The following is a 26,679-nucleotide window of genomic DNA, read 5'->3' as shown; positions in this document are numbered from 1 at the left end:
TCTGGAGTTGCATTTATGTAAGTTCTAAATTTATTGTGTGAGTTGAACATCACTTGTAGCCAAAAATTACTCTCCCTGCAACTCACTCTTTTTCTTCCTACAGCTCAAAATATATAGAATACATCATTTTATATGTATCTTCTTGCAAAAACATCCAACATAGCCAATTCTTCCTCCAGCACTGAATATATTACTGATCCTCTGGGTAAGCATCAGATGAAGCAGTTGACTTTTGTTTACCTTATTTTACAAAAATGAAAAAAAAAAAAAAAGATTTTCTAAGCATGACAGTATAATTCAGTGTGGTCAAGTTAAATGAGTGAGTGATGAGACTCCACTGTTCCACTCCGACAGTTTGAGGGAAAACAAATTTCTTTTGTATTTACAAAAAGAAAAAAAACAGCCAAACACTACAAACAACAGTGATAAATTAGAAAAGCCTCTAAGACCAAAGGAAAAATAATTACTGATTTCCAAAATGGATTTCTTTAAGAGGTTAGGTGTATCTCTGAGCCTTTCTGGATTTTTAAAGGTCTGGGAGAAGAGAACTTAAGGAAATAATAACATTGTGGGTATAATTATAGCCTGCTTCTGTCTCTTAAAAATTCTTCCAATGTTCACTTTCCTTTTAAAGACTTATGACTAATGTTTCTTTCATAACTGGAATAAAAATACATATAAAATAATAAAAGTATTGTCATGTACAGAGGCTGACATCATGGGTAGTTCTTTCATAACTGGAATAAAAACTACATATAAAATAATAAAAGTATTGTCATGTACAGAGGCTGACATCATGGGTAGTCAAAGAATATGTTTAATAAAAAATAATTAAACTTCCATTTGCTCTATAGAACATCATAGAAAGTAATTTAATAAATTACAAATGACTTTTTAAGACGTTTGCTTAACTACAGAAAGCAAATTCAGACTACACAAAACACAACTGGTAAATATTGCAAATGTCCAAAAGAAAAATTGGACTAAGACTTGAATCATGAAACCTGAAACAGGGCTATAAATACAAGGCAATAACAGCTATAATTCTTTTAGTAACTACCAACACATACTTGGATATCCTTTCAACTGCAACTTTAGTATTACGTAATTCTACTGATTTCTTTTTTTCTTATAACCCTTAACTTTACACAACCATGTTTGCATGTTTTTTTTTAAGCTGATAGCTGGACAACTTTTCCCCAATCAGTACTAGATAGAAGTATCTTGAATCCCAAGAGAAATGTTTAAAGTTAATATTAGCCTTAATGCTTTGAAAACTGCAACTGCCTTTATTACATAGAAAGAGAATCACTAAGATGTTAACCAAATTCATTTGATCTAATTAGGAAAATACTTTATCTCATAAATTTGATATAAATTAGATTTTACTGACAAGATCTAGGGTTTTTTATTTCCCTTTTAAACTGGAGACAGAAAGGAATGAAGATCATGTGGGTAGGACTAGAGGGAGAGAAGGGAAACATGGATGGTGCTGAAATACTCCACTGGCAACCTAAGTTAATTGTGTTTGAAAACTTTGGCTATCTCATAGGTGTATTCTAGTCAAACAAAAGTGCAATACTGCAAAGGGAAGATACTAAATATGTAATATATCATTTTCATGATGAAGAATTACTACCCACTTCTCCTGGAAGGGCATTATAGTGACTATTGCTAAGACATTGCATAAAGGACTATCAATTCAAAGTACTATTTCGGGAAAATACAAAAAATCAATACAATCCCAATGGAACCGATATAATTTTGTAAATACATGTAACACTGTCTCTCTAATAAGGGATTATTTTACATACAGAAACATAATTTACTGGTAAAGGTCTTGGAAAATCCAATATAATTGCTTAATTCCTGACAAAGCAATAGAGTTGTATCAAAATGAACTGAAAGTTAATTTTTCCGTGGGAGAGAAGTGGGGTAGTTTCCCCCCTAGCAAAGTTTGTCACTGACTTATTTATTTAAGTACCAGAACAATGCTTATCTCTCCTTAGGATGTAAATGACATTATATAACCAATTCAGCTCTGTTTTCAATGTATATGAAGGTGAACCTGGACCTCTACCTTGTCAGAATAATAGCAGCTTTAGCAGGAGAAACTGTATCACAAATCAAATATCAGACAAATTTTACATGGTAAAGGGTTCTAAGAAATTGATCAGAAACCTTCGGCTTCCTTTTTTTGTGGTTTACAGGAATTATGTATATATTTTTTGAGATTATTAAAAGTGCATTTTCAAAATGGGCAACTCAGTATATTTAATATAAACTGATAACCCAACACTGATTCTGGGCCAACATTTAGTCTGCTTATACCTAGAAACGCAAAATGAATTTAGACTATCTGCATATTACTTTACCCTATTATCTGTTAATTTTGGAATATTTCCGTGACATAAAACACAAATAGAAATCTACACAAATAAAGCAAACAAACAATTTCTCTTACATGAAGTATGCTGTGTTGAAAAGTTCTTTTCAGTGGTATTTCATGATTTACCTTTTCTGAACCCTGGAAACAGACATTACTCATCTGAGACATAATTATTTCTAATAGGAGGCCAAACTTTGAAAAGTTAAAACTAAATGTGTCTAGAGGGTGTCAAAGTCACATGACACAGGATTATTTTATGACTTAATTTTACTGATTTTAGAGTTAAGCTCAGCAAAAAGCAAGTCATATTTCTTGCCCGATTAACATGATATATAGGATGTGTTTAAAAAACCCCTGAAAACAAGTATAGAATTAGAAACGAATGTAAACTTCCTAAACTAACTCAGCTGAGGTAACAGGTAGCCAGTTAAATTGGCCGATTGGGAAACTTATTTCTTCTTTAAAACACACTTGTACCTGAATTGGAAATATCAGCAGTGCATCACAACACTAGAGCATTTTCATGTAATTAAAGCAATGGATGGTGATGTAGATTCTACAGCTTTCATGACATTCATTAGCTGCCCAAATTATTGCTGAGTTTTGATCTGTAAATTATAGGTGTCAAGGAGGCTGTAAAACTATATTCAAATTAAATCAGTAATATGCATAAAGTATTCTGTGTTCACTGCAAATATATTAAATATACAACTCTTATTGAGCATAATTTTCATAAAATTAACCCCCAACAAAATTATAATGCCTTTTGTTGTAATTTTACACCTTTATGTATTTGATAGTACATACGAGTTCAGAAACTTATGAATCTTAAGAAATATTACATGCAAAACGTCTCTGAAAGCAGTTTGCACTTCTAAACAAATAACTGAAATGTTCGGTCAGTAAGTTATTGATGCACTCAACACTGGCGTATTTACAATTAATAATTAAAGGGGAAAAAAAAATCCAAAATCAGTTCATAATTTAAGTGCAGTCTGGGAATCAGTCTTCATTACTAGAATCTGAATCCTCGGATGACGATGATGTACTATCAGATCCAGATGAAGCATCGGCTTTCTCTGAACCCTCATCTGTGCTATTTTCATGGAGAGGACTCGGTTCAGTTCCCCCTTTGTCTTCCTGATCTCTAACTCTGGAATCTTCTTCCTTTACTTCCACAGACTTAGATGAGCCTAAGTCACTGTTTTTGTTTTTCTGTACATCAAAAGTGTTGGACTGAGACAAAGTTGGAATATGAAGATTAAGGCCTGGAGTGAGAAGCATCCCTGGATAAAGAATATTAGATAGTAACAGTGGGTTCAGAGCTAATGGGCTGGCAGCTGCAGCTGTACTTAACGCAGCAGTAGAGGATGCAGGAGAACTTGACACAGAGTTTTCACCACCGTTCTCGGGGTTTTGGCTCTCTGTCCTTTCTTTTTTCCCTTCCACCTCCTTAGAGTCATTTCCCTTTTTTTCTTCTGTTCCGGATTCTGTCGGCTTTGTCAGGAGCCCTCCCATGCCCAACAGATTTGGCAACCCAGTCATTCCCGACAGCAGCATGGGGAACATGGCGGCCACATTTTTAGCTTCTCCTCCAGAAGAAAGGCCAGCAGGCATTCCCATCAGCCCTGCAGTCACTTGCAGTGATTGCAAGTTTTGTAGGTTTTGTTGTAAGGCCTGAAGAGTTGTGAGGTCCACACCTGGCAGTAACCCATTGGCTAACAAAGGATTGCCTGAAATACTGCTGGCAGTTGCAGCTGCCGCCGCCGCTGTGGCCTTCGCAATTCCACTTTTAGGTCGTCTCCCTCGCCTGCTTACTTCCTCTCTTACCACCGGACCAGTGAGAATACGTTCATACATACTTTCTGGAAGAAATCCCTAAAAAAAAAAAAAAAAAAAAAACCCAACAATAAACATTTTAAAATAAAATCAATTGCTATTAACAAGTGATACAAATAAGCCATTAAAAACATGAAATTATTCATAAACTTATTCTGTTATTTATTGATACAAAATAACCAATTATGAAAGAAGTAACCCAATTTTATCTTATTTTTAAGTAGGGCTTGAAACAGTTCTTCCACTTCTCATTTATTTTAAGAGAGCCTCTGGTTCTCTTTTATAACTATGAGGCATAGGTTTGTAAAATAGTTCTGGAAACCGGAAGATCCAAAAAATTTTATTACTGCCATGCCCTTACACTGTTCACATCACCAGAAGACTAAAGAAATGCCATTCTTCTGATCTGCAAGAACAGTATGGAAAGGAGAGAAGTAAGTAATGACTGAAACGAGATGCTTCTGACTCTTCTATCACTTTGGGAATAATAGAGATAGAGCCAAGATGGAAAAGATACTCAATAGGGAAAAAAATCACTTGGCTCAGAACAGTAGTAGCACCTGCAGACTGGGAAGCACCAAGTCCTGAGTGGAGAACAACCTATGGTACTTTCTTGAAATTCCCCCAAGATTTTCTGGGGTTCAAAACTCCTAGAAGTAACCATAAAACAAAACAACCCTCCCCCTCAACAAACAACCCAAAATTCCTAAATTTTAAGAGTTTACAACCTCTGGATCGGCACTGTCCAATAGAAACAATGTAAACAACATATGTAACTTAAAGTTTTCTAGTAGCCACAATAAAAAGGTAAAGCAGAAATATGACACCAGTTAGTATACACTGATTCTGCACTCTAATTCAACAAGTATCTGAGAAGTTTGCCACATACTCTGCAAGATAAAAACTGTGAACTAAAAAATATCATCACATATTTATGAAATATTGTTAATTCTTAACTTAAAATCTAAGATATAATTAAATGATGTCTAAATTAGTGTTCATGAAATACTCACAGACTGCTTAACAACATCTCCCCATTCAGGAGCTACTCCATATTCTGCATTTTCTTTCAGGAACCGACACAAATCTTTCAAAGGGGGAGCAAATGCACCTCCAACCTATAAATAAAAAACAGATTTTTAGACACTTAAAAGCATATTAAATGTGAAGACATTTCTTTCTTTTAATCTGTGCTATACAGAGTTTATTTCTTTAAAACACATGTATTCTTGGAACCACCCTGACAATCTTTTTTATAGTAAAAAGGACTACCACAACCCATAAGAACTATCAATATACTGCATGAACATGCTAACATAAATTTTAGATGTTTCATGTATATTCTTTGGACAGTAAAATAACTACCATGTACTGTGAAGTACTATGCTGGGTAGGCAGTGTAGCCTAGTTAAGAGTATATCCTTTGGAGTCATCAGACTTACGACCTACATGAACTCGGGCAAATCAGTACATCTCTTTGAGCCTCAGCTTTCTGAATTGCAGAATGGAGATAACAATAATACCTCCCTCAAACGGTTTTATGAAAATGAGATAATTCAAGCACCTCAGGAAAGGGTCTGCTGCTGCTGCTAAGTAGCTTCAGGGTCTGGCACATAATAAATATAAGTTGTTATTATTATATTGCCAAGTATTATGCTAAGGACTTTAAGTACATAATTTATTTTAGTTCTCACTATATCCATTTGAGAATGGATTATTTCTATTTTTCAAATGAAGGAATTAAGCCTCAGAGAAGTTATACAAGCTGCCTAAAGCTAACTAGTAAGTGTCAGGATCAGCTTTTAAACTCAGGTCTCAAAAACCAATGCATGTATCTTTTATGCAAACTGATACCATAAAAGTTGTATTTGTAGGCATCACTGGAGCTTTTTTTTTTGGTCAGGCTGGATGCCAGGCTGAAATGCCAGGCTGGATGAAGCACAAGCTGGAATCAAGATTACCAGGAGAAATATCAATAACCCCAGATAGGCAGATGACACCACTCTTATGGCAGAAAGTGAAAAAGAACTAAAGAGCCTCTTGATGAAAGTGAAAGAGGAGAGTGAAAAAGTTGGCTTAAAACTCAACATTCAGAAAACTAAGATCATGGCATCAGGTCCCATCACTTCATGGCAAAAAGATGGGGAAACAGTGGAAACAGTGACAGACTATTTTTTGGAGGTCCAAAATCACTGCAGATGGTCACTGCAGCCATGAAATTAAGATGCTTGCTCCTTGGAAGAAAAGCTATGACCAACATAAGACAGCATATTAAAAAGCAGAGACATTGCTTTGCCAACAAAAGTCTGCCTAGTCAAAGCTATGGTTTTTCCAGTAGTTATGTATGGATGTGAGAGTTGAACTATAAAGAAAGCTGAGCACCAAAGAATTGATGCTTTTGAATTGTGGTGTTGGAGAAGACTCTTGAGAGTCCCTTAGACTGCAAGGACGTCCAACCAGTTCATCCTAAAGGAAATCAGTCCAGAATGTTCATTGAAGGACTGATGCTGAAGCTGAAGCTGCAATATTTTGGCTACCTGATGTGAAGAGCTGACTCATTTGAAAAGACCCTGATGCTGGGAAAGATTTAAGGCAGAAGGAGAAGGGGATGACAGAGGATGAGATGGTTGGATGGCATCACCGACTCAATGGACATGAGTTTGAGTAAGCTCCAGGAGTTGGTGATGGACAGGGAAGTCTGATGTGCTGTAGTCCATGGGGTCACAAAGAGTCGGACATGACTGAGCGACTGAACTGAACTGAACCCTGAAAGTATAAAAATAAACATATCCCTTTAAATATTTAAATGATTTCAACCTACCAATTTAATGTTCCTTTGGAGTCTAAGGACACTTCTTAAATAATTCCTTTTCCCACAGCTTTCTGAATGAATATGTACTATATCTTGTTAGGATACAAACAGGGTTTATGTGGCCAGTTATAATATCTATATTCTTATCTAATTATTTTCTATAGTTTTTACTTAGCCTCTCAATCTTGTTGCTATCTCCTTTATATTATCTCCTTCATTAAACTCCAGTTTAAACTAGAGGCCCTCTGTATGTTAAAGCCTGTACTCTAGAAACTCAGAACAATAAAGAAATCTACAAACCAAGGGAAATTAACAGGTCCTTTACCAGGCTACTACAATTAAAAATAAAATTTAGGATGTTTAATATTAAACCAAGTAAAAATTTCAAAATAGTTCCATTTCCTTAAAACTGGCTAAGACAAATTTATTCATATCTAGAAAGGTTAATTTTTGTTATAAGATGAAGTGCAAAGATTTACAACACAATCTGTATAAGCACAAAATTTAAGTAAAATGCAACTAAAATGTCATCTTGTTCTTCCCCTAATACATCTGACATCATCTTAATCTACTAACAAAAGCTGAATAAACTTGGGGGAAAATTAGTATTAATTTTAATGAGTTAGTACATAGAATAATATTAATATATTGTTATTTTAAAAATGGTATTCTTCCAATTTCAATACTTCTGAGAAATTAAAATGACTTCATGTATTTTTATACTAGCAGTGAGGTCATTCAACAGAGAGCAAACAGAAGTAGGGAATTAACTAGGGATCTATGTAGGGTAATTTAATTTGTGGGTGAAGGAATTCAATGGAAAACTTGATGTTCTTACTTTGAAGGCCATTTCTTTCTTTCTTTTTTTTTTTTACTTATTGTGCTGCTTGCTCATCAGAGTAAAAAACAATAAAAGTGTCAAAGTCATAACTTACAAAAGGTGCCTCAACTGTTCTATCATTTACTTTGTGAGGTAAGAGAGACATATACCAATACATACATAAAACAGAAACAACTGGGGGAAACAAATGTAGAGCCACATTTTATTCAGAAATAAGAAAAACCTGGAAAAACCTAGCTCTTACCATTCATCAATCAGTAAAGCAAGAAGATAAGCACAGGGGTACCATTTGTCTCTAAGATAAGATGTTTTATCTTTGCCTTAAGACATTTGATTTAAAACATTTAATTTCCATCTATCAGAAAATTATATAATATGCCAATTTTGACAGAAGAAGACACTTTAAGGCCTAATGATGGAATTATCAATACATGATAAATATATATAAATCTGTAATGGCTGTGATGAGAATAATGTTCCCTTTCAGCAGTTTCTCAACCTCTGCACCACAGACCATTTTGGACTGGTGTCGTGGGGGCTGTCCTGTGCACTGCAGGAGGTGTAGCAGCGTTCTGGGCCTTCACCCGCCAAGGCCAACAGCATCCGGCTAGCAGCTCACCACCTCCCCAACACCCACCTCCTTCATCTAGAGCTAAGACTATCAAAAACGTCCCCTGATTGCTAAATGTCGCTTGGAGGACAGTTACCCCCTTTTGAGAACTATTGCTTTAGATGCAGTGCCCTGGTTCGGTGCCACTGCAAAGGTACAGATATAGAAAGTAACTTATTTCCTTCAACAGCTTAGCCAAAGGTGTGGGATTTGAAATTAGACTGCATAAAATTGTAGTCCGTGTCTTTCCCCTCAAATCTTCTAGATTTAACCCAACTAGGTCTGTTAGAAAATACTGCATAATGAAACAGTGTTCTAGAGATCTCTTACATAGTGCATCAGTATGAAAAATTAACAACAAATATGCAAGTACCTTTCTGGCATTTCTTCTGTTAATCAGCTGAACACGTTCTTCTCCAGTGAGACTATTAACATCTAATTTATTGGGGTTTCTGCAGCGATGCCTTTTTTGTTTGGGTCTCCCCTCATGGAGTTGCATTCGCTAAAATATATAGACAAAGAAATAGCTGTAAAATCTTTAACTATGCAAATGGCACAAATAAGCTGATCCAAGTAATTTAACCATGTAAAACTGAAGATATATGGTATATATAAGATATAGTAATACAGTTGACCCTTGAACAACATGGGTTTCAACTGTATAGGTGCACTTATACGTGGATTTTTTTTTCCAGTGACTACACAATCCATTGTTGACTGAATCCAAGGATGTGTAACTGAGGACATGGAAGGCTAATTGTAACATTATATTTGAATTTTTGGCTGTGGAGGGTGGCATGCATCAGTATCTCTTAACTCCTGTGTTGTTCAAAGGCCAGCTATTTATGTTATATATTGAAGGTATAGTACATACACCATGGTACAATCCTTTTGCTGTAGACATACCACAGTAGCATGTGAGAGCCAAGAAACCATTAACATCAAGTGCCCTTGGGAAATCATGCCAACATTATGTTGTATTCGCTACTTAAACAAATGTGGCTTATAACAATGTCTTAAAATTGTTTTATAATATAAAACATTGTGATAAAAGGGTTATTTGCAGTGAAAATGATGAATGGCTCTAAGTTAAAAAGAGTAATAAAGATTCCTTTGCAGTAGTAAGAGAAAGGTCTGAGAATCTTCAGAGACGAGAGCATAACTGCCAAAAGGGCAAGGACTTTATATTGTTCACTGTTTTTTATCCTAAATACCTTACAACAGTAACTAGCATATAGCAGTTGCTCAATAAAAATTGACTAAATAAATGAATGTTATTTTCTAACATGTTAAGAAGTTACAGGGTTAAACTAATGATTCTCATTATCTTCAGAATTGCCATACTCGTTTTATTATTGCTCATCTTACTGAAAACCTGTTCCTTATAAGAGCTTTATTTGGCTTTTTTTTTTTTTAATAAAAAGAATTAAGTGGAAGTGTGAGAATTAGTGGCATTTTCTGAAAAAAACTAGGATATGAAAGCCAAGACTGAGGTTCTCGGTATTAGACTACCATGTTACCTTTTGGTGATAATAACAGCAATGTAAGATACTACACACACACACACATTACAAGTACAGTCATATTCTAGGGACTGGAGCTTTTGTGGTTCTTTTGCATGAAAAAATAAGGCAATTAAATTTTTTTCTGTTAATAATCATTTTACCTTTATACGGTATTCTTTCATTTTCAAAAGATTTTCATTTACAAATCACTGACTCAGTAAATATTTACAGGGAACTAGATACCATTCTCTGTATCAGAAATTAGGTGCTAAATCCTGGGGCTACAAGGTGAATAGGACACAATCCTTAAGCAGCTCACAGGGTAGGAAACAACATTACTGGGTTATCCAATTAATCTTCATAATGGAGGCAGATAGAATAAGGCTACTAACTGGCATACAGGGGATATGCGACTATTCTTTTACCTTATAAAATATATAGAAACAACAAGGGAGACTGACACAAAATCTGGTACATAAGCATCTGATAGTAAAGCACTGCAAACCGAAATAATACATTTCTATAAGAAAGCCGTATGCCCATAAGATAGTGAGTAGGAAGTATTTTAGAGGATAAGGAAAATGCAAATGAATAGACCTATTCTCATCTTGACTAATATTGTCTATGTACTTGTATTCTTATAAGATCTTAAGAGCAGAGGTTTGGACAGTGGATTTAAGACATTAGCTGTGTGGCTTTGCACTATTTATTTAAAATTTCAGTTTCCATTTCTTTATCTATAAAGTTATAACAAGGCCATTCTGATAAAGTCTGGGAGTGTTAAATGAGATAATGCATGTAAGTGCTAAGTATAAAGCCAGGTACAGAGTTAAGTCTCAATAAGTGTTTACTATGATCATTTTTATTATTTTAAAATAAACTCCTTGAGGGAAAGGACTGGAGGTTTTATACCTTTATAACTGTCATTGGGTCTATGATAGTACTCTGTATATGACAGGTGACTTTTATTAAACACATTGAATACAGAATGAAAAATGGAAAATGATATTATATCATAGGAAAGATGGTCATTAGTTTTTGCTGTTCATCTATCCTAAATCTTGGGCAGAACACATATTTAACATAAGTTGGTGACAATTTATGCTTCATCATTATAGATGTAATGAATCATAGACATAAATACTAAGATTTATAAGGTATCACCTACAGGAATAAAAGCTCCTAAATCTTCCACATAACCTGGGTGCTCCTTAAGCCACTTTTCCAAATCCTTTCTCTTCGGTGCATCATCGCCTGCAAGTCTTGTCCCATCTTTAAGGTTAATAACTGGAACAGGAGTTTCTGTATCAGGAATTCCTTGAGGTTGAGTATAGGACAGTGCTGGATTTATCCCTGTAGAAATCTGTGAGGTGGTTAAGCCTAACGTAACCTGTAGAAAAACACCAAATGAAAATTTTATTTCCACGCTTTAGCATTCTGATTTTGGTTCAATGAAGCAGTTCTTTTTGAAGAGAAACAAAAATTGTTTAAAATTTCTTCTAAGTCTTTCAAATTTAAAATTCTCATGAATCTTGGCCAGTGCTGGACTCTACTGAGATACAATCTAAAACTATACAGTATACTCCTAATTTTTCAGTTATTTTTATTAGTCACAAAAAATTCACAAAGCAGCAATATGTATCTTTACTGGGATGAATTTTGGACTCAAGAATCAGTAGCTTTTAAGCATTACTTTACTTACATGATTAGGTGGTTTATTTCTGTTAAAAAAGAGGATGTCAACACCTTCTACATTCTTCCTCCTTCCCCGCCTTTTTTTGACTACAGGCTGGTTGTCTAATAAAACTCCATTGGCACCAAGGGTTGATTGAATGGGAGTACCTAACAAATTAAAAATGCAAAAGAGTGATAAAAATCTAGTTCTTAAATTAAAAGTAATCACTTTTAGGGGGATGGACTGGGAGTTTGGGATAAACAGATGCCAACTATCATATACAGGATGGATAAACAGTAAGTCCTACTGTATAGCACAGGGGACTATGTTAAATATCCTATGATAAACCATAATGGAAAAGAGAGTGTGTGTGTGTGTGTGTGTGTGTGTGTGTGTGTGTGTGTAGATATAGATGTTTAAATGACTCACTTTGTTGTATAGCAGAAATTAATACATTATAAGTAAACTATACTTCAATAAAATAGAATAAAATAATGAATGCTTGTAATGAGACTTATGATCAAAATAAAACAAAATGTTTAATTAAAAAAAAACAATACTTTTTTTTTTTTAAACTAAAAATACTTCTCATTTAAAAACCAGGAGAACTGCAATCCAGGCCTCTTTCAAGTTTTAACATGTCTCCTCAAAATTTTCCCTTGGATATCCACATATCTTTTCTTTCACACCCTTTCAGAGAAGAAGCATGCCTTTCAAATGTACAAGGCAAACCTTTCCACCTTTTTTGAATCCATTAATTCCTACTTTATCTTTTAAGTATAAGTTTGCTTTACCATTTATCTTTGCTTTTTTGGTGTCGAAATATCTTAATCTACATTAGATTTGTATCAACTTAAAATCATGGCTCAAAACAAACAAAAAATAAACTTATTTTGGCTTTTTCATAGCCTTCAAAACTTTTGAAACATTGGTATCTGTTATGCTCCTCTTTTTCAAAACAAACTTCACTCCTCAAATTCCCAAAATTTGCCCCTGACCAGACTATTTAAGGTATTTTCCCTAAGATCACCAGTGTTTCTTGCCAGTTAAACACTCCTTATTTCAGTAGGCACTCAATAAAAAAAAGTTTTTAAGAGGTATGAATCCAACAGTTCCATGCATTCATTTTTTCCCAATAGATACATATTTTTAAACAGCTACGTACAAAGCACTAGGATGGTTCAAAGGTAAGACACAGTTCCCGTCCTTAAAGACTACATCATCTAGAATACTCTTATGAGAGAAAATATTATTAAGAATGAGATGTTTGCTTATAATGGTTCAGCTTGTAGCGAGAAATACATTTTCAATCATCTGAGGAGAATTTCTTGAGCAAGTCCTGTGTACTCATGAAAGACACTTCCCTTTCTTTCTTTTTTAAAAACAACAAAAAACCCAGCTCCCTTAATTTCTTCTTGAGAGTGCTTTTTACAAACATTACTGATTTATTCTGGGCTGGAATCCAAAATGGAAAATTTAACTTACTCTATTTCATAAAGCCTGTGTTGTCTTTTCTAAGATGTAATTATAATAATATTAAAATTTAAAATAAATATCACTTTCTATTGAGTGCTTACTAGGTGTCATCATAAACTAGACTAAGTGTTACAAATGTCTTCTTAAATTACCAAAAACAGAACAAACAAAACAGAGAGGTATTAAGCCAATTTTATAAATGTGATCAGAAATGTTATGTTGCAAGCCCAATGTCACAACAGTTGGTAAATGACAGAATTCAACTCCAGGCTGTTTAGTTCTACCATCTTTTGATTACTATTCCAGGTGGTTTCTGGAATAAACTAAAGACTTATAATTTATGCTATTTTACTTTCTTTCATTAATTTACGTTACATAATTTACATTATACAATATCTCTTCATTCAAAGCTTTTAGATAAAATTCAGAGGCATACTCATATAAACATAAAAGGGCTTAATATGAAGAATTATAATAGTACTTGTTCAATATCCAATCTAAAATCTAATTTTAACATCTGTTTAGCATCTAATTATGTGCCAAGTTCCATTCCAGTCACGTCACATATATTATTTAATCTACCAAACAATGCTACCTTTCCTCTGACCCCAACCCCTCACCTCACAAACAAGAAAAGGCTCAAAAATGTTAACAGATTTCCTAAGAGTCCTGTAAGAAGACAGAGCTAGATTTCACATTCAAGGGGATTTCCTGGGTAGTCTAGTTTAGATTAAAACTTTGTGCTCCCAATGGAGGGGCACAGGTTCAATCCCTGGCTGGGGAACTAAGATCCTTCATACCGTGTTGCATGGCCAAAAGAAAGATTTCACATTTGGAATTATCAAGATGAATGAGATATAATTCTTAAATAATTTTATCTAGTTTTAATGTTTTGGCTTTTTAATATTTTGTATAGGTGCAAGTTAGCATTATAATTACTATTAACACTATTAAAACAGTATTATTTACCAAAGAATTACTTATAGGCAAAGGCTGTAGTCTTTGAAAGTCTTCAGCTGCAATAGTAATAAAATGTTCAGAAGACAGAAGTATCAATCCCACTTTATAGTTCTGGAATTATCAAGGTACAAGCAGGAGAATTATTAAACACACTTATGTTGGGCAAAAAAATCCCAGAACTTATCTTTCCCATCGCTTCCCATTTTCTCATGGAAAAAAGAAATAATAGCAACACTACCGTTGTAAAGCACACTTGGGGGATTTATACTTCAGCAAGAGAACTATGGCTCATTCATACTTGTCTGAAAGTCTAGTAATTAGAGAATTACAGTGAATGGTTAATGAAACTATGTGACAAAATTCTGATGACTCTAATTCATTATTTAGTTATAATTTACAATTAGAAAGTGGTAATAGTAGCTGGATCATCATAGTGGTAATATCCGCTGGATCATCGAAAAAGCAAGAGAGTTCCAGAAAAACATCTATTTCTGCTTTATTGACTATGCCAAAGCCTTTGACTGTGTGGATCACAATAAACTGTGGAAAATTCTGAAAGACCACCTGACCTGCCTCTTGAGAAACCTATATGCAGGTCAGGAAGCAACAGTTAGAACTGGACATGGAACAGACTGTTTCCAAATAGGAAAAGGAGAATGTCAAGGCTGTGTATTGTCACCCTGCTTGTTTAACTTACATGCAGAGTATATCATGAGAAATGCTGGGCTAGAAGAAGCACAAGCTGGAATCAAGATTGCCAGGAGAAATATCAATAACCTCAGATATGCAGATGACACCACCCTTATGGTAGAAAGCGAAGAAGAACTAAAAAGCCTCTTGATGAAAGTGAAAGAGGAGAGTGAAAAAGTTGGCTTAAAGCTCAACATTCAGAAAACGAAGATCATGGCATCTGGTCCCATCACTTCATGGGAAATAGATGGGGAAACAGTAGAAACAGTCTCAGACTTTATTTTTTGGGCTCGCAAATCACTGCAGATGGTAACTGCAGCCATGATATTTTTAAAAGATGCTTACTCCTTGGAAGAAAAGTTGTGACCAACCTAGATAGCATATTGAAAAGCAGAGCCATTACTTTGCCAACAAAGGTCCGTCTAGTCAAGGCTATGGTTTTTCCTGTGGTCATGTATGGATGTGAGAGTTGGACTGTGAAGAAAGCTGAGCTTTTGAACTGTGGTGTTGGAGAAGACTGTTGAGAGTCCCTTGGACTGCAAGGAGATCCAACCAGTCCATTCTAAAGGAGGTCAGCCCTGGGATTTCTTTGGAAGGAATGATGCTAAAGCTGAAACTCCAGTACTTTGGCCACCTCACGCGAAGAGTTGACTCATTGGAAAAGACTCTGATGCTGGGAGGGATTGGGGGCAGGAGGAGAAGGGGACGACAGAGGATGAGATGGCTGGATGGCATCACCGACTCGATGGACCTGAGTCTGAGTGAATTCCGGGAGTTGGTGATGGACAGGGAGGCCTGGCTTGCTGAGATTCATGGGGTCGCAAAGAGTCGGACACGACTGAGCGACTGAACTGAACTGAATAGTAGCTACTGGAAACAGCAATCATTTAACATCTATAATATAGGATTATTTTCCCAAATTTTAGGAAAGTCACACACTGTGCACAAGCACAGGAGTTTTGAAATGTTTTCAAGTAGTGGATGGCAACCGAATTAGAGTCCTTAACTTTATGTATACAGAGGTACAAAGGAAATTCCAGTCATTCATCTGCTTTTAACTGAAAAGATACATTTTTTTATGATCAGTATGTTGTAGTCCATACATTTTAAGACTCAACTACTCTTAACTAAAATTCTCAATTGTTGATAGCACATTTTAAGAGGGACACAGACAAACCAAAATACAACCAGATCAACAGAAATAAAACAAAATCTCACGGATGGATTCCTCAGTGCCTTTGGAGTACAGAAAACATGGCACTAATTCAGTATTTAATAATTACTGAGTCACATTGCCAAAAAATTAGAACAAATCATAGTCTCAAGGGGAGATATTATCATTGTTTTCAAAATGTTAAGATTATCATGCAGATATTTGACTAGGTTATTTCTGTGATGCCTTTAAAGACAAAAATACAATCATTGAGAAGACCCAATTGTGGGCAGAATTTGCTTCCAAAGAAGAAATTTTGTGGTAAGAGCTTTCTTATGATAAAGGGGCTGTTTAAAGTAGAAACGATCTCGTCCTTGCAAGTATTCTGTGAGTAAGTGAGGACTTAGGAAGGATTTAGGAAGAATGGACTATTTCATGCTGAGGCAATGATTACTAGCATATTCACCTGATAGTGGTAGGGATTTTGGGAAACTGGCGAGGCTGCTCTCTGACGCACCTTGAAGGTCCCGAAGTCGAGTGAGGTACTGCTGCTGCCCAGGAGCACAGTCTTCACTGTCCAGTGGCCTTCTCTGAGTGAGCCCTTGCTTCTGAAATGTCAACTTCAAACCACCTTCCTGTTAAACGGATGCCATTATCAAGAAAGAAATGATTAAAATCATTGCAGTATATAAGAAATTTTTTACTTAGAAAAAGTGAGGTAAAAACCCTGAAAAATCAGTCATGTTCTCTTCTTGTTCATACATCAACTAGAGAAAAACATTTAATCAATTTCTATAATGAATATTAAAATTTCTATCTTTAAGTGAAAAAAAAGATCTAGGTATTACATACACTTTTCTGAGCAAAACCAAATGTTTCATGTGACTAGTACATTGTAACCCGTTCAGCGATTGACATATATCTTCTGTGTACATTATTCACATGACATTTTAAGAGATATTACCCATGTTTTAGGCATCAATTCAGCTTCAAAAATCATACTGAACAATGAAATGTTACTGATAACAAGGCATGCTAAATATTTAAAACAGAAAGTGCACTGACATACCATTCGAATATTATATAAAAGAACTAAACAATAAGAAATTGTCAGACTGTTTAAGAAAGCATCTTGATCAGCAGAAGGACTATTTTCAGAAGTATAGGTAGAGAAACATATTTAATGATGATCCCTCTAGTAGAATATTCAAGTTTAATAACCTGGATATCAAAAAGAAAAAAACAATCCAAATACCAGAAAACAAGTATGTGAAGGAAGTAAGAGTAAGAGCAGGCAGCCATTTGCAGGAAAAGCATGCTGCACACCGCAATCGCAATCAGGTCCTAGGGCAATAAAAATAAACATACGTCTTTGATTTTCACTGTAAACTCCTTTTCTCGTACATGCTTCTTCACCTTTGACATCTGTGTTGACTGGTCATGCTCTTCTTTGACTGCGGCACCTGCAGGAGGGGGCGCGCTGGGCTCGCTATATTCTGTGGCTGCACCAGAGCTGTCCAGCAGCTTTGTGGTATAGAAAGAAGCCACTGCGTTGGCATCGTAACTTCTTCTAGCTGAAGGCCACTTCCCTTTCAGGACTGTTTGACAAATACTGTCCAGCCGGTTGATCATCACACGATCCTACAACAGCATGAACATCAAAGGGTAATTTCAGTAATTGAGCCAGACCTTTGGGGATCACAGCTTTGATGGATTTATCCCTGGTACAACTTGTGTGTACTTGGTATGCATACATTTTCTCACATACATATTACAATTCTGTATAAATTTCCATTGGTGAAGTTAAAAAGTATAAAGATATTTTGCTGTTCTTTTGTTTTTAAAGAGTAATACAGGGTCTTCATAAAAAAGTCAAACTCAGGAGTATACAGAAGAGTAGAGAGTTCTCTTCTCTCTCATTTCTAAAGTTAAGTACTCTTCTACTAATCCAGTCACATACTGGAGGAAGGAAGAACTGTCTTAATCCAGTCTGAGCTTCCACCACTGTATGTACATGTACTTAAACGAACATTTTTCTAGGTCACAACTGGTTCGTAAATTTTCTTAAAGAAGACCCACTTAAAAGCACTTATTTCATAAAGAAGCATCTGAATTGTATGTGAACATAAGCATTCATTATCTTTTCTTCTGAATATTCTAAGGTTGATAATCATATACATTTAAGGACATAGATCTAATGGAGTAATAGTGGACAGTAATAGTTGTTACTTTTAATGCTAACACCAAATGGTCATCCCACACATGATAGTGACTCTATTTTCCTACATAATAAGATTATCTACCGTTAAAGATAGACAGAAAAATATTTTTAAAAATGAACTATATCACCAAGAAACGATTTACTTACCTTTGGCCAATATGACGCTGCCAGCATGTATCCACCCTGTAGGATGTAAGCAGACTCTGCGGTCCCGTTGTTCATCTGGAAACTATCCTGGGTCTCATCCTGGGTAGTGCTCAGTGATGCGACACTTTCTTCATCGTAGGCTTTCATGTGAGGGGTACCTTCTGCTAAGAATAATTATGACCAATTATAATTGTTTTAAAGACTGTGTAACACAATTTTGCATATACTTCTCAAATCTTATATAATTAGGATTTGAAAATGAAAAGTTGAGAAGTTAAAAAAAAATCACCTAGAATACAATAAAGTACTCATTATTTTTTAAATTATAGCAAAAGCCAAATAAGTGGCATTACGGAGTTTGAAGGAATAGGGTTAACCAAACATCCCTTTCTGCAAGAAGATTTGACCTGTGGTAACTCTCTAGGTCTGTTTCCCTGAAAACACATACATTCGTGATTGGTAAACTCAGGAGTTTATCAATTTGGACTGAGAGGGCACAAATATTTGCTGGGGAGGGTATCATTCTTTCAGGAGGGAACTCTTGTAATTGGGCATGTCCTGTGTGAAAACCCAGAAAGTCATGCTTGTGGAGTTGTTCCAGGAGATGCTTGCTATTATGGCTCCTGTGCCCATTTGATGTTGACTCATTCTTTAGTCTTCCCTAGTGGCTCAGACGGTAGAGTCTACCTGCAAGACCTGGGTTTGATCCCTGGGTTGGGAAGATCCCCTGGGAAAGGGAATGGCTACCCACTCCAGTATCCTTGCCTGGAAAATCTCATGGATGGAGGAGCCTGGTGGGCCCCAATCTATGGGGTAGCAAAGAGTTGGACACGGCTGAGCGACTAACGCACTCACACTCACTCACATTTCCTTACACCTGAGCTGTTAGACTGCAACAAGGACGCCCACAGAAGAGGACCGCCTACCACTACTCTATGGACAGGCTGGAGTTCCTCCGCTAGACCTTTCTGAGTAGGCCCAAGTAGGGTCTTGTTAGTCGGACTGGTGTCTATTATAAAATTATTATCTTTATTTGCTCACTGATGAACTTGTTTTAGGAAAAATACAATACTAAATTCAAGGCAATCACAAAGAAATAAAATTACTGTGCCAAGTCTCTAATCCTCTGTTTGACTAACCCATTTTGCAATGTGAATACTGAACACAGAGTATGAACCAGTAATCTAGTTGCATTTTCAGCAGTCCTTCTTTAAGAAAATCTGTACACGTAAAATTTAAACTAACAATTTTAAGCATGCTTAAGCAATCTGAATCACTTCTCATTTGCATATGAAATGTCTTAAAATAGCAAAAGCACTTTATGCATATACCTCGCTTTTGGACTTCCTCTTCTTCACTGTCACTTTCTTCTGACGAAGATGAGGAGGAGGATGAGGAAGAGGAAGATGAGGATGAGGATGAAGATGATGCTGAAGAACAAGAGGAGGAAGAAGAAGAGCTAGAGCCTGATCGAGAGTGGGAACACGAAGAGGAGGAAGACGAGGAAGAAGATGATCTGGAAGAACAGGATGATCTCTCAGAATCAGAGTCAGAATCAGAACTAGACTCTGATCCTCTCTTGTGGACTCGCTGTTTCTTAGAAGCCGGGTTTGGAGTTAGAGGCTCTGTTCTGGCTGCAACCATGCGTCTGTCTGTTTCACCTTTTCCACCAGATTTCTGGTCTCCAGTAGCCTGTGGTAAAACACCATTCTTTGGACTTACAGGCTCAGACTTTATTAGTGTCCTGGTTTCCTCAGAAGACATAGACTCTTCTTCAGAAGACTGAGGCTCCTCTTTAAGGTTTTCACTTTTAACTTTCACATCCTCTAGAATAACAGCTTTAGGATCTAGGAGCCTAGGTAGAGAGGTAAGAGGAGAAGCAGAAAGTGCTACTTGATATTGCTGTAAAAGTGGGGTAGAAGTCCTTGAATGAGCCATCTTACTTTGACTGTAGTTCCTCTGAGCGGCCATAAATGAGAGTTCAGGGTCCCGAAGAATATGATAGTCTGTTCGGCTCACCCCGTGTTTAGCAGCTCCAATGAGCAAGTCCCTATCATGAGAGCCACATTCCCACCAGACTGGTAAGTCTGGATTTGGATGGCAAAGCTTCAAGCGCTCAAACAATTGTGGATGTCGGAGGGCCTGTTCCCTTACTTTCCTTAGAAGTTCAATGCGATATAAAGTCCGAGAAGCACGTTCTTCTGTGATTGGCTGGATAAAAATACTTGGATCCACCAATTCTATATTGAGACAAGAACAAACATATTACCCTAAAAAATATTTCATTATAGGTTTAAAACAAATAATGCAACTTCTAAAATATACATCTACTCAATATCTTGTATAGTTTCAGAATTTCATTTTAACAGTTTTAAATGAGGAGAAATGTAAGTTTTAGAAAGTATTAATAACCATGTAACACATAACACTGGATCTACAGAAAGTTAAATAAAACGTTAAGATTACTTTGTAAGTATGTTAATAGAACTAGGATGAACTTTTAAGAAATTCTCTATGAGCTAATGTCACACTACTCCGTTTTAATCAAAGAGAAAAGCACTCAAACTCACTTATAAATACAAATTAAACGTTAAAATAACATCCCATAGGCAAACTTAAGTCTGTATATCTTTAAGTGCACTGAGGTAACTCAGAGTGTTACAGTGGACTCACAGGGACACCAAAGTCTTTCTTAAAATTTGATATAAACATAGGAACAATTGTCAAATGGTGTATGACTACTAGTCTGAGACAGTTCCATTTCAACATCAGACCACACTCTTCTTTTTGGTGGGGTCATATCTTTATCAGCAGAGACACTGGCAGTTGGAAAGTACTCAAAAAAAGATAGAGGTTTGTTGGAATAATGTAGAGACTACCTGAAGAGCTACTAATGGCCAGATTTAGAACAATATGAACACCAGAATTAACACTGACAGTACTGGATTATAACCTACAGAATAAAAAATAAACACACATTTGAATAAATATGAATATGAATAAATAATTGAGTAGACTGGGGAGAAGGAACAGTTTTTCCTTGCAGTAGAACTGCACAGTTAAAAACTGCTGCAGACAAGATCTACTGATGGTTACTAAAATCAGTGGGTGAAAGTTTGAGGAGAATAGGATTTGTGTGGTCTCAAAGTATCTTAAGATAATCTGTTAACTACAGGGGAGAACATAATTTTACACTGGAGAAACGCAGCAGAAACTACCTAAGCTTAACAAAGAATCAAGGGCTACATCATCAGTAAAAAGACGCACTGACATCATGAGCCCCTTGATGTTACGTTCTGAGAAAGACACAACATCAATTCTAAGCTATTCTTGCAAAAAAAAAAAGGCATAACCTCAACACAATCATGTGAAAACACAAGACAAATCCAAATTGAAGGGTTTTTGGCAAAACTGATCAACGGTATCAGCGTCATTAAAGACGAAACAAACAAACAAACAAACCCAAACTGAGGAACTGTGACAGACTGCAGGAGGTGAAGGGAAAACAACAATGGAATTCAACATGGGCTCTTGGAACAAAAAAGGACATTAGTAGAAAAACAGATAAGACTTGAAAAGGTGTTTAGTTAATGGTATTGTACTAATGTTAGTTTCCTGGACTAATAATTTCAGAGAAGGCAATGACAACCCACTCTGGTACTCTTGTCTGGAAAATCCCATGGACAGAGGAGCCTGGTGGGCTGCAGTCCATGGGGTCACCAAGAGTTGGACTCGACTAAGACTTCAGTTTCACTTTTCACTTTCATGTATTGAAGAAGGAAATGGCAACCCACTCCAGCATTCTTGCCTGGAGAATCCCAGGGAAGGGAGAGCCTGGTGGGCTGCCGTCTATGGGGTTGCAGAGAGTTGGACATGACTGAAGTGACTTAGCAGCAGCAGCAGCAAGATGATTAGTGATTTAAGATTTTAATATCATGGGAGGAAACGTGAGGGATATATGAAAACTCCCCACCTGGGATTCAAAATCAATTAAATTGGCTGAGAATTAGCAGCTCTGATTAATTGCTCTTGTTTTGGTTTTGTTTTCTGAAGGCCCTGGGTGGATTTTCCTACTAAAATGTCTTTTGAATGGAGGCCTCATTTCTTGCAAAATCATTTGTGCTAAATAAGCCCTCCAGCACAGTTCCTATTAGACAGACTAAAAATATAGGTTAGTTCTATTTACCAAAAGCTATCCTTTATTTTCCCACCCTCGACAATCATAAATCTAGTTCTAAATAAAAACACTATTTTCTCAAAATTAAATGTGTACCTGTATTCTCTTTAGCTCTCATTTCAATAGTAGAATTAAGGAATAAAGGACTGTTAAGCAGAGTTTACTTACAATTCAGAAAAACTGGTGAAATGTTGAATTACATGAAACTGTATTAAAAAGCTGGGAATTTCTGGATTTTAATTGTTTCTTTGATTGAAACAAAGGAAAAAAAAATTTTATACATACCTTCTTTGGAAGGAAGACGACAAACCCTCCGACACATTGACATGAATGCGTACAGATATTTCTCTAAGCTATCGTCAGTTTTCTTATGTAGCCGAGCCATAGCCCTAAATTTTGTCCAATCAAACTGGCCTCTGTCAGGATCAAATACCACTCCAAATGTAGATACAACTCTGTAAAAATCAGCTTCTTCTCTTCTTGTCCATCTATTTTGAATTAAAGAAAAAGTCACATTGTTCATGGAAATAATATTAATGCTGAATATAAATAACTATTGTAAAATTCAAAAACACTTCAAGTACCTAACACTTTAAAAGATTAAATCCAGGGTTACTGCCTTATAAACACATTTAAAAATGCTAGTTGACTCATCTCTACCCATGTTTCTTTTCCTTCAGACAATAATGGTTTTTTTGCATACTTAACTGTGTGAAAAAATATGCATGGGATACAAGAATGTGTAAGACATGATGACCCTCCCTTTGGATAAAACATTTCAAACATATTTACAGTATAAGGTAGTATTTTATAGTTGTATGTATTATAGAAACCACAAGTTTAGGACAGCACAGAAGATGGAAGGGTTTGTTCAAACTTGACTAATCAAGAAAGACATCACAGAATTAAATGGCATTTGTTTACAGGTTAGATAAGACATGGAAAGGAAAAGATAAATGTTATTACAGGATCTTTTATCATTTTGAAAATGACTAGCTTTTTTTAGCTAAGTGCTATACGAGTGCAGAAAACAAAGAATACTGTGAGCTAGTCTAGTGCAGGAAAAAACCAACAGAGGATAAAGAACCCATGTTGAACACTGAAGGAATAGTAGGGCCATGTATAGACTAAAGAGTTAATAAGAATATTCTCGGTGACAAGAACAACTTAAGCAGGATATTGAATCAAGACTAAGTGGGGCATTCAGGCTGAGGAAATAGTAGTGAATAAAATTATAAATGCATGCTAAGGCCTAAACTGAAGAGACTCTTGAATTAAGGCTTAAGAAGTTAGACTTTATCCTTGTACGAAATACAGGGTACTGAATATTATGATAAAACTAAAACTTTAGGAAGATTATCTAAATCTTCCTAAAGATATAGACTGAGGCAAAATGTATGTGGCAGACTGAAGATGGCCACAAATTCTTTGCCACTCTTCCATTTGAGAGATGCAACTCATTTCCCTTAAATCATGGTTGGCCCTGTGATTTTTTTGACCAACAGTAGGGTGGCAGCTGTGACACTCTGTAACTGCCGAGGCTGGGCCATAAAAAACCTGCAACTTCAGCCTTTGGCATTTGGAACGCTCCCTCTTGGAAACTGCCTGCAATGAAGGAGACCCAGGTTTGATCCCTGGGTTGGGAAGATCCCCTGGAGAAGGAAATGGCAACCCACTCCAGTATTCTTGCCTGGAGAATTCCACAGACAGAGGAGCCTGGTGGGCTACAGTTCATGGGATCACAGAGTCAGATGTGACTGTGCAACTAACTCAATTTTCAAACCCTTCCCACACTCTGGCCAACACCATGGGAAGCAGAAGAACCACCTGGTCAACCCACAGAATCATGAGAAATAAAAAACCGATGTTGCTTTACATCACTGTGTAATGGGATGGGAGGTTATGCAAGGACAGGTAACCGAAACAGTGTATTTACATAGGTAGCGGCATTTGAATATTACATCTAGGATAGCTAAAATCTTAAATGTTGGAGTAAATTCTGGTTACAATGAATGTGCCTCGAGTGAAACAAAGGAACAGTGATTTATCATTCAGAAAAAATCCAAAGATCCAGGTTTAACAAGGAGGCCAGGTTATTGCTAAACTTTCTTTACTCTTTTCCAGGGATTCTATCCTTTTTAAGAAGTTAAAGTTTTGGGGATGAGAGAAGTGTGCCTGTCTTCCTAATAAGATCTCTTGCAAGAAGTTCTACTACCATTTATTTCCCTTTGACATCAGTAGCTTTAAGGGTTCATCCTCTATAAAAAGCAGAGACGAACTTCTCTTTCATGAATTCTGTACTTCATTAATGCCATCATGTGAAATAAGACACAGTGGAATTTATTTCATATAATTTAAAAATACATTTCATTTATAATTTAATTGTTGAGTTTTCACCTTCATTTTCCTTACACCTCACTGTTCATAAACATGAATTACACATAAAATAAGACCTAGTGACTATAAAATGCAATCTGTATTAGTCTAACCATCTTTGTGTGTGCATATACTTATGTACACATGTATGTGTGCATAAAGCATTTTGCTGTGACCAACTTCTCTACCTAGATATGTTTTTAGCAAAGTGAGATAATCACAGCCTAACAGACTTCAGAATGAATAGTATATTTAGATACTATATATTAAAAACTTAGTCTTACCTCTGCTGTCTTTCTATCTTGGCTGCCATTTTAGGGTTAAGAGTGGCTTCTTCATAAAGAGGCTGCATAACACTGGCAGGCACAGGGAAAGTAGGTTGTATCTGCTGGATTTGTCTGTTTTTATTAGTACGCTGATATGCAGTAATGAGACGCCTCAAACGGGTAGTTAAAGCTGACTGAGTAGGCCAATAAACTTTATCACCCTCCATCAGCTGACCATCTACATTTAAACAAACTCATGTCAATTAAAAAAAAAAAACACACAACTAAAAAACAAACACACAAAAAAACTAAATACTGTCATGAAGCTCACAAAAGCAGCAAAATTTCCCTACTTAATTTTTTCTTTTAATCCAATTAAGTGAAACGCAAAAACAAATCTTTTAAAAAAGCTTTAATTAGAGCTCTAAGAACTAAAAATATTGTTAAACTTTCAATCAACTATGTTTTATGATGATTTCAACTGTAAATAAATTTCATGTACATTTGAAACATATAACAGTGTACTAGTTTACTTATCTCATGGTATCATGGCAATGTTAATTTACAATACTACTAAAGAAAGAAACGTTATTTACCTCCATCTGCTATAACAAGATCTCCTGGTGAGGAAACATCATCCTTTCAAAAGAAAACAGAAATCTGTCATAGGGAAACTGGGTCAAGATACAATAAGAGAATCGATTTTCTTTTTAATATTTTGTTTGCAATAGAATTTTAAAAATTTATTTAAACTAAAAAAACCCAAACCAAAAACGGTTCACCCATTTCCACCTCATCTCTAACTCCTAGCCTCTGGCAAGCACAATCTGTTCTCTTTATCTATCAATTTAGTTTAAAAATATGTTCTTTTTTAGATTCCACATATTAAGAGATCACACAGTATTTGTCTTTCTCTGACTTATTTCACTTAGCATAACGTTCTCAAGGTCCATCCATGTTGTTGCAAATGAGAAGACGTCAGTCTTTTTAAAGACTGAATAATATTCCATTGTATACATACATACATAAACATATATATGAAAATGTGTGTTATGTATATATCTCTCACAATCTCTTTACCCATTTTTCCATCAAGAGACACTTAGGCTGTTACCACATCTTGGTTATTATAAATAATACTTGAAACAACATGTGATAGGGGTGCATATATCTTTTCAAATTTGTGTTTTTCTTTAAAGGCTAAGTACCTGTAGTTTGGCTGCTGGATCACATGACGATTTTTAATTTTTAAGGAACCTCCATACTGTTTTCCATAGTGGCCACACCAATTTACATTCCCGCCAACCATGTATAAGGTTTCACTTTTCTCTGCATCCTATCCAATACTTGTTATTTCTAATCTTTTCGATAACAGTCCTCTGTTTACTAAGGCCATACCCTTAGCCCTCGTGGGGACAGGATCCTTCCCTGGGTGCTGTATCTCAGCCTTAGGAGCAGTGGCTATTCTTACATTCTTGAGAGTTCCCGACACTGCTTTCTAGTCTCTCTCTCATTATTTCAATTCCTCTATCACAATCAGTA

At 35.9% G+C, this 26,679-nt stretch overlaps 1 protein-coding gene across 36 annotated transcripts in view; it reads right to left on the bottom strand.

Moving 5' to 3' along the window:
* Window positions 1-794: 794 nt before the first annotated feature.
* Window positions 795-26,679, bottom strand: part of CHD9 (chromodomain helicase DNA binding protein 9) — a 229,718-nt gene continuing 203,833 nt past the window's right edge. For 21 of the 36 annotated variants that reach the window (XM_086350647.1, XM_086350626.1, XM_086350651.1 and 18 more), the window contains 12 exons: window positions 25,734-25,776; window positions 25,156-25,375; window positions 22,781-22,983; window positions 19,650-20,558; window positions 18,319-18,482; window positions 17,319-17,591; window positions 16,417-16,585; window positions 11,699-11,838; window positions 11,165-11,386; window positions 8,865-8,993; window positions 5,242-5,346; window positions 795-4,267 (listed from right to left, as the gene is read on the bottom strand). In XM_086350647.1, coding sequence (XP_086206773.1) covers window positions 3,392-4,267; window positions 5,242-5,346; window positions 8,865-8,993; window positions 11,165-11,386; window positions 11,699-11,838; window positions 16,417-16,585; window positions 17,319-17,591; window positions 18,319-18,482; window positions 19,650-20,558; window positions 22,781-22,983; window positions 25,156-25,375; window positions 25,734-25,776 — 3,453 coding nt within the window. In that variant the 3' untranslated portion in view covers window positions 795-3,391. The remainder of the gene's footprint in view (window positions 4,268-5,241; window positions 5,347-8,864; window positions 8,994-11,164; window positions 11,387-11,698; window positions 11,839-16,416; window positions 16,586-17,318; window positions 17,592-18,318; window positions 18,483-19,649; window positions 20,559-22,780; window positions 22,984-25,155; window positions 25,376-25,733; window positions 25,777-26,679) is intronic. The other 15 variants (XM_086350657.1, XM_086350637.1, XM_086350643.1 and 12 more) reach the window with 7 other exon arrangements.

The sequence above is a fragment of the Bos grunniens genome, chromosome 18, assembly GCF_055505025.1.
Source record: "Bos grunniens cultivar Pamir isolate PY7600 chromosome 18, Bosgru_T2T1.0, whole genome shotgun sequence".
Lineage (NCBI taxonomy): Eukaryota > Metazoa > Chordata > Mammalia > Artiodactyla > Bovidae > Bos > Bos grunniens.
This window is presented reverse-complemented; position numbering and strand designations above follow the sequence as displayed.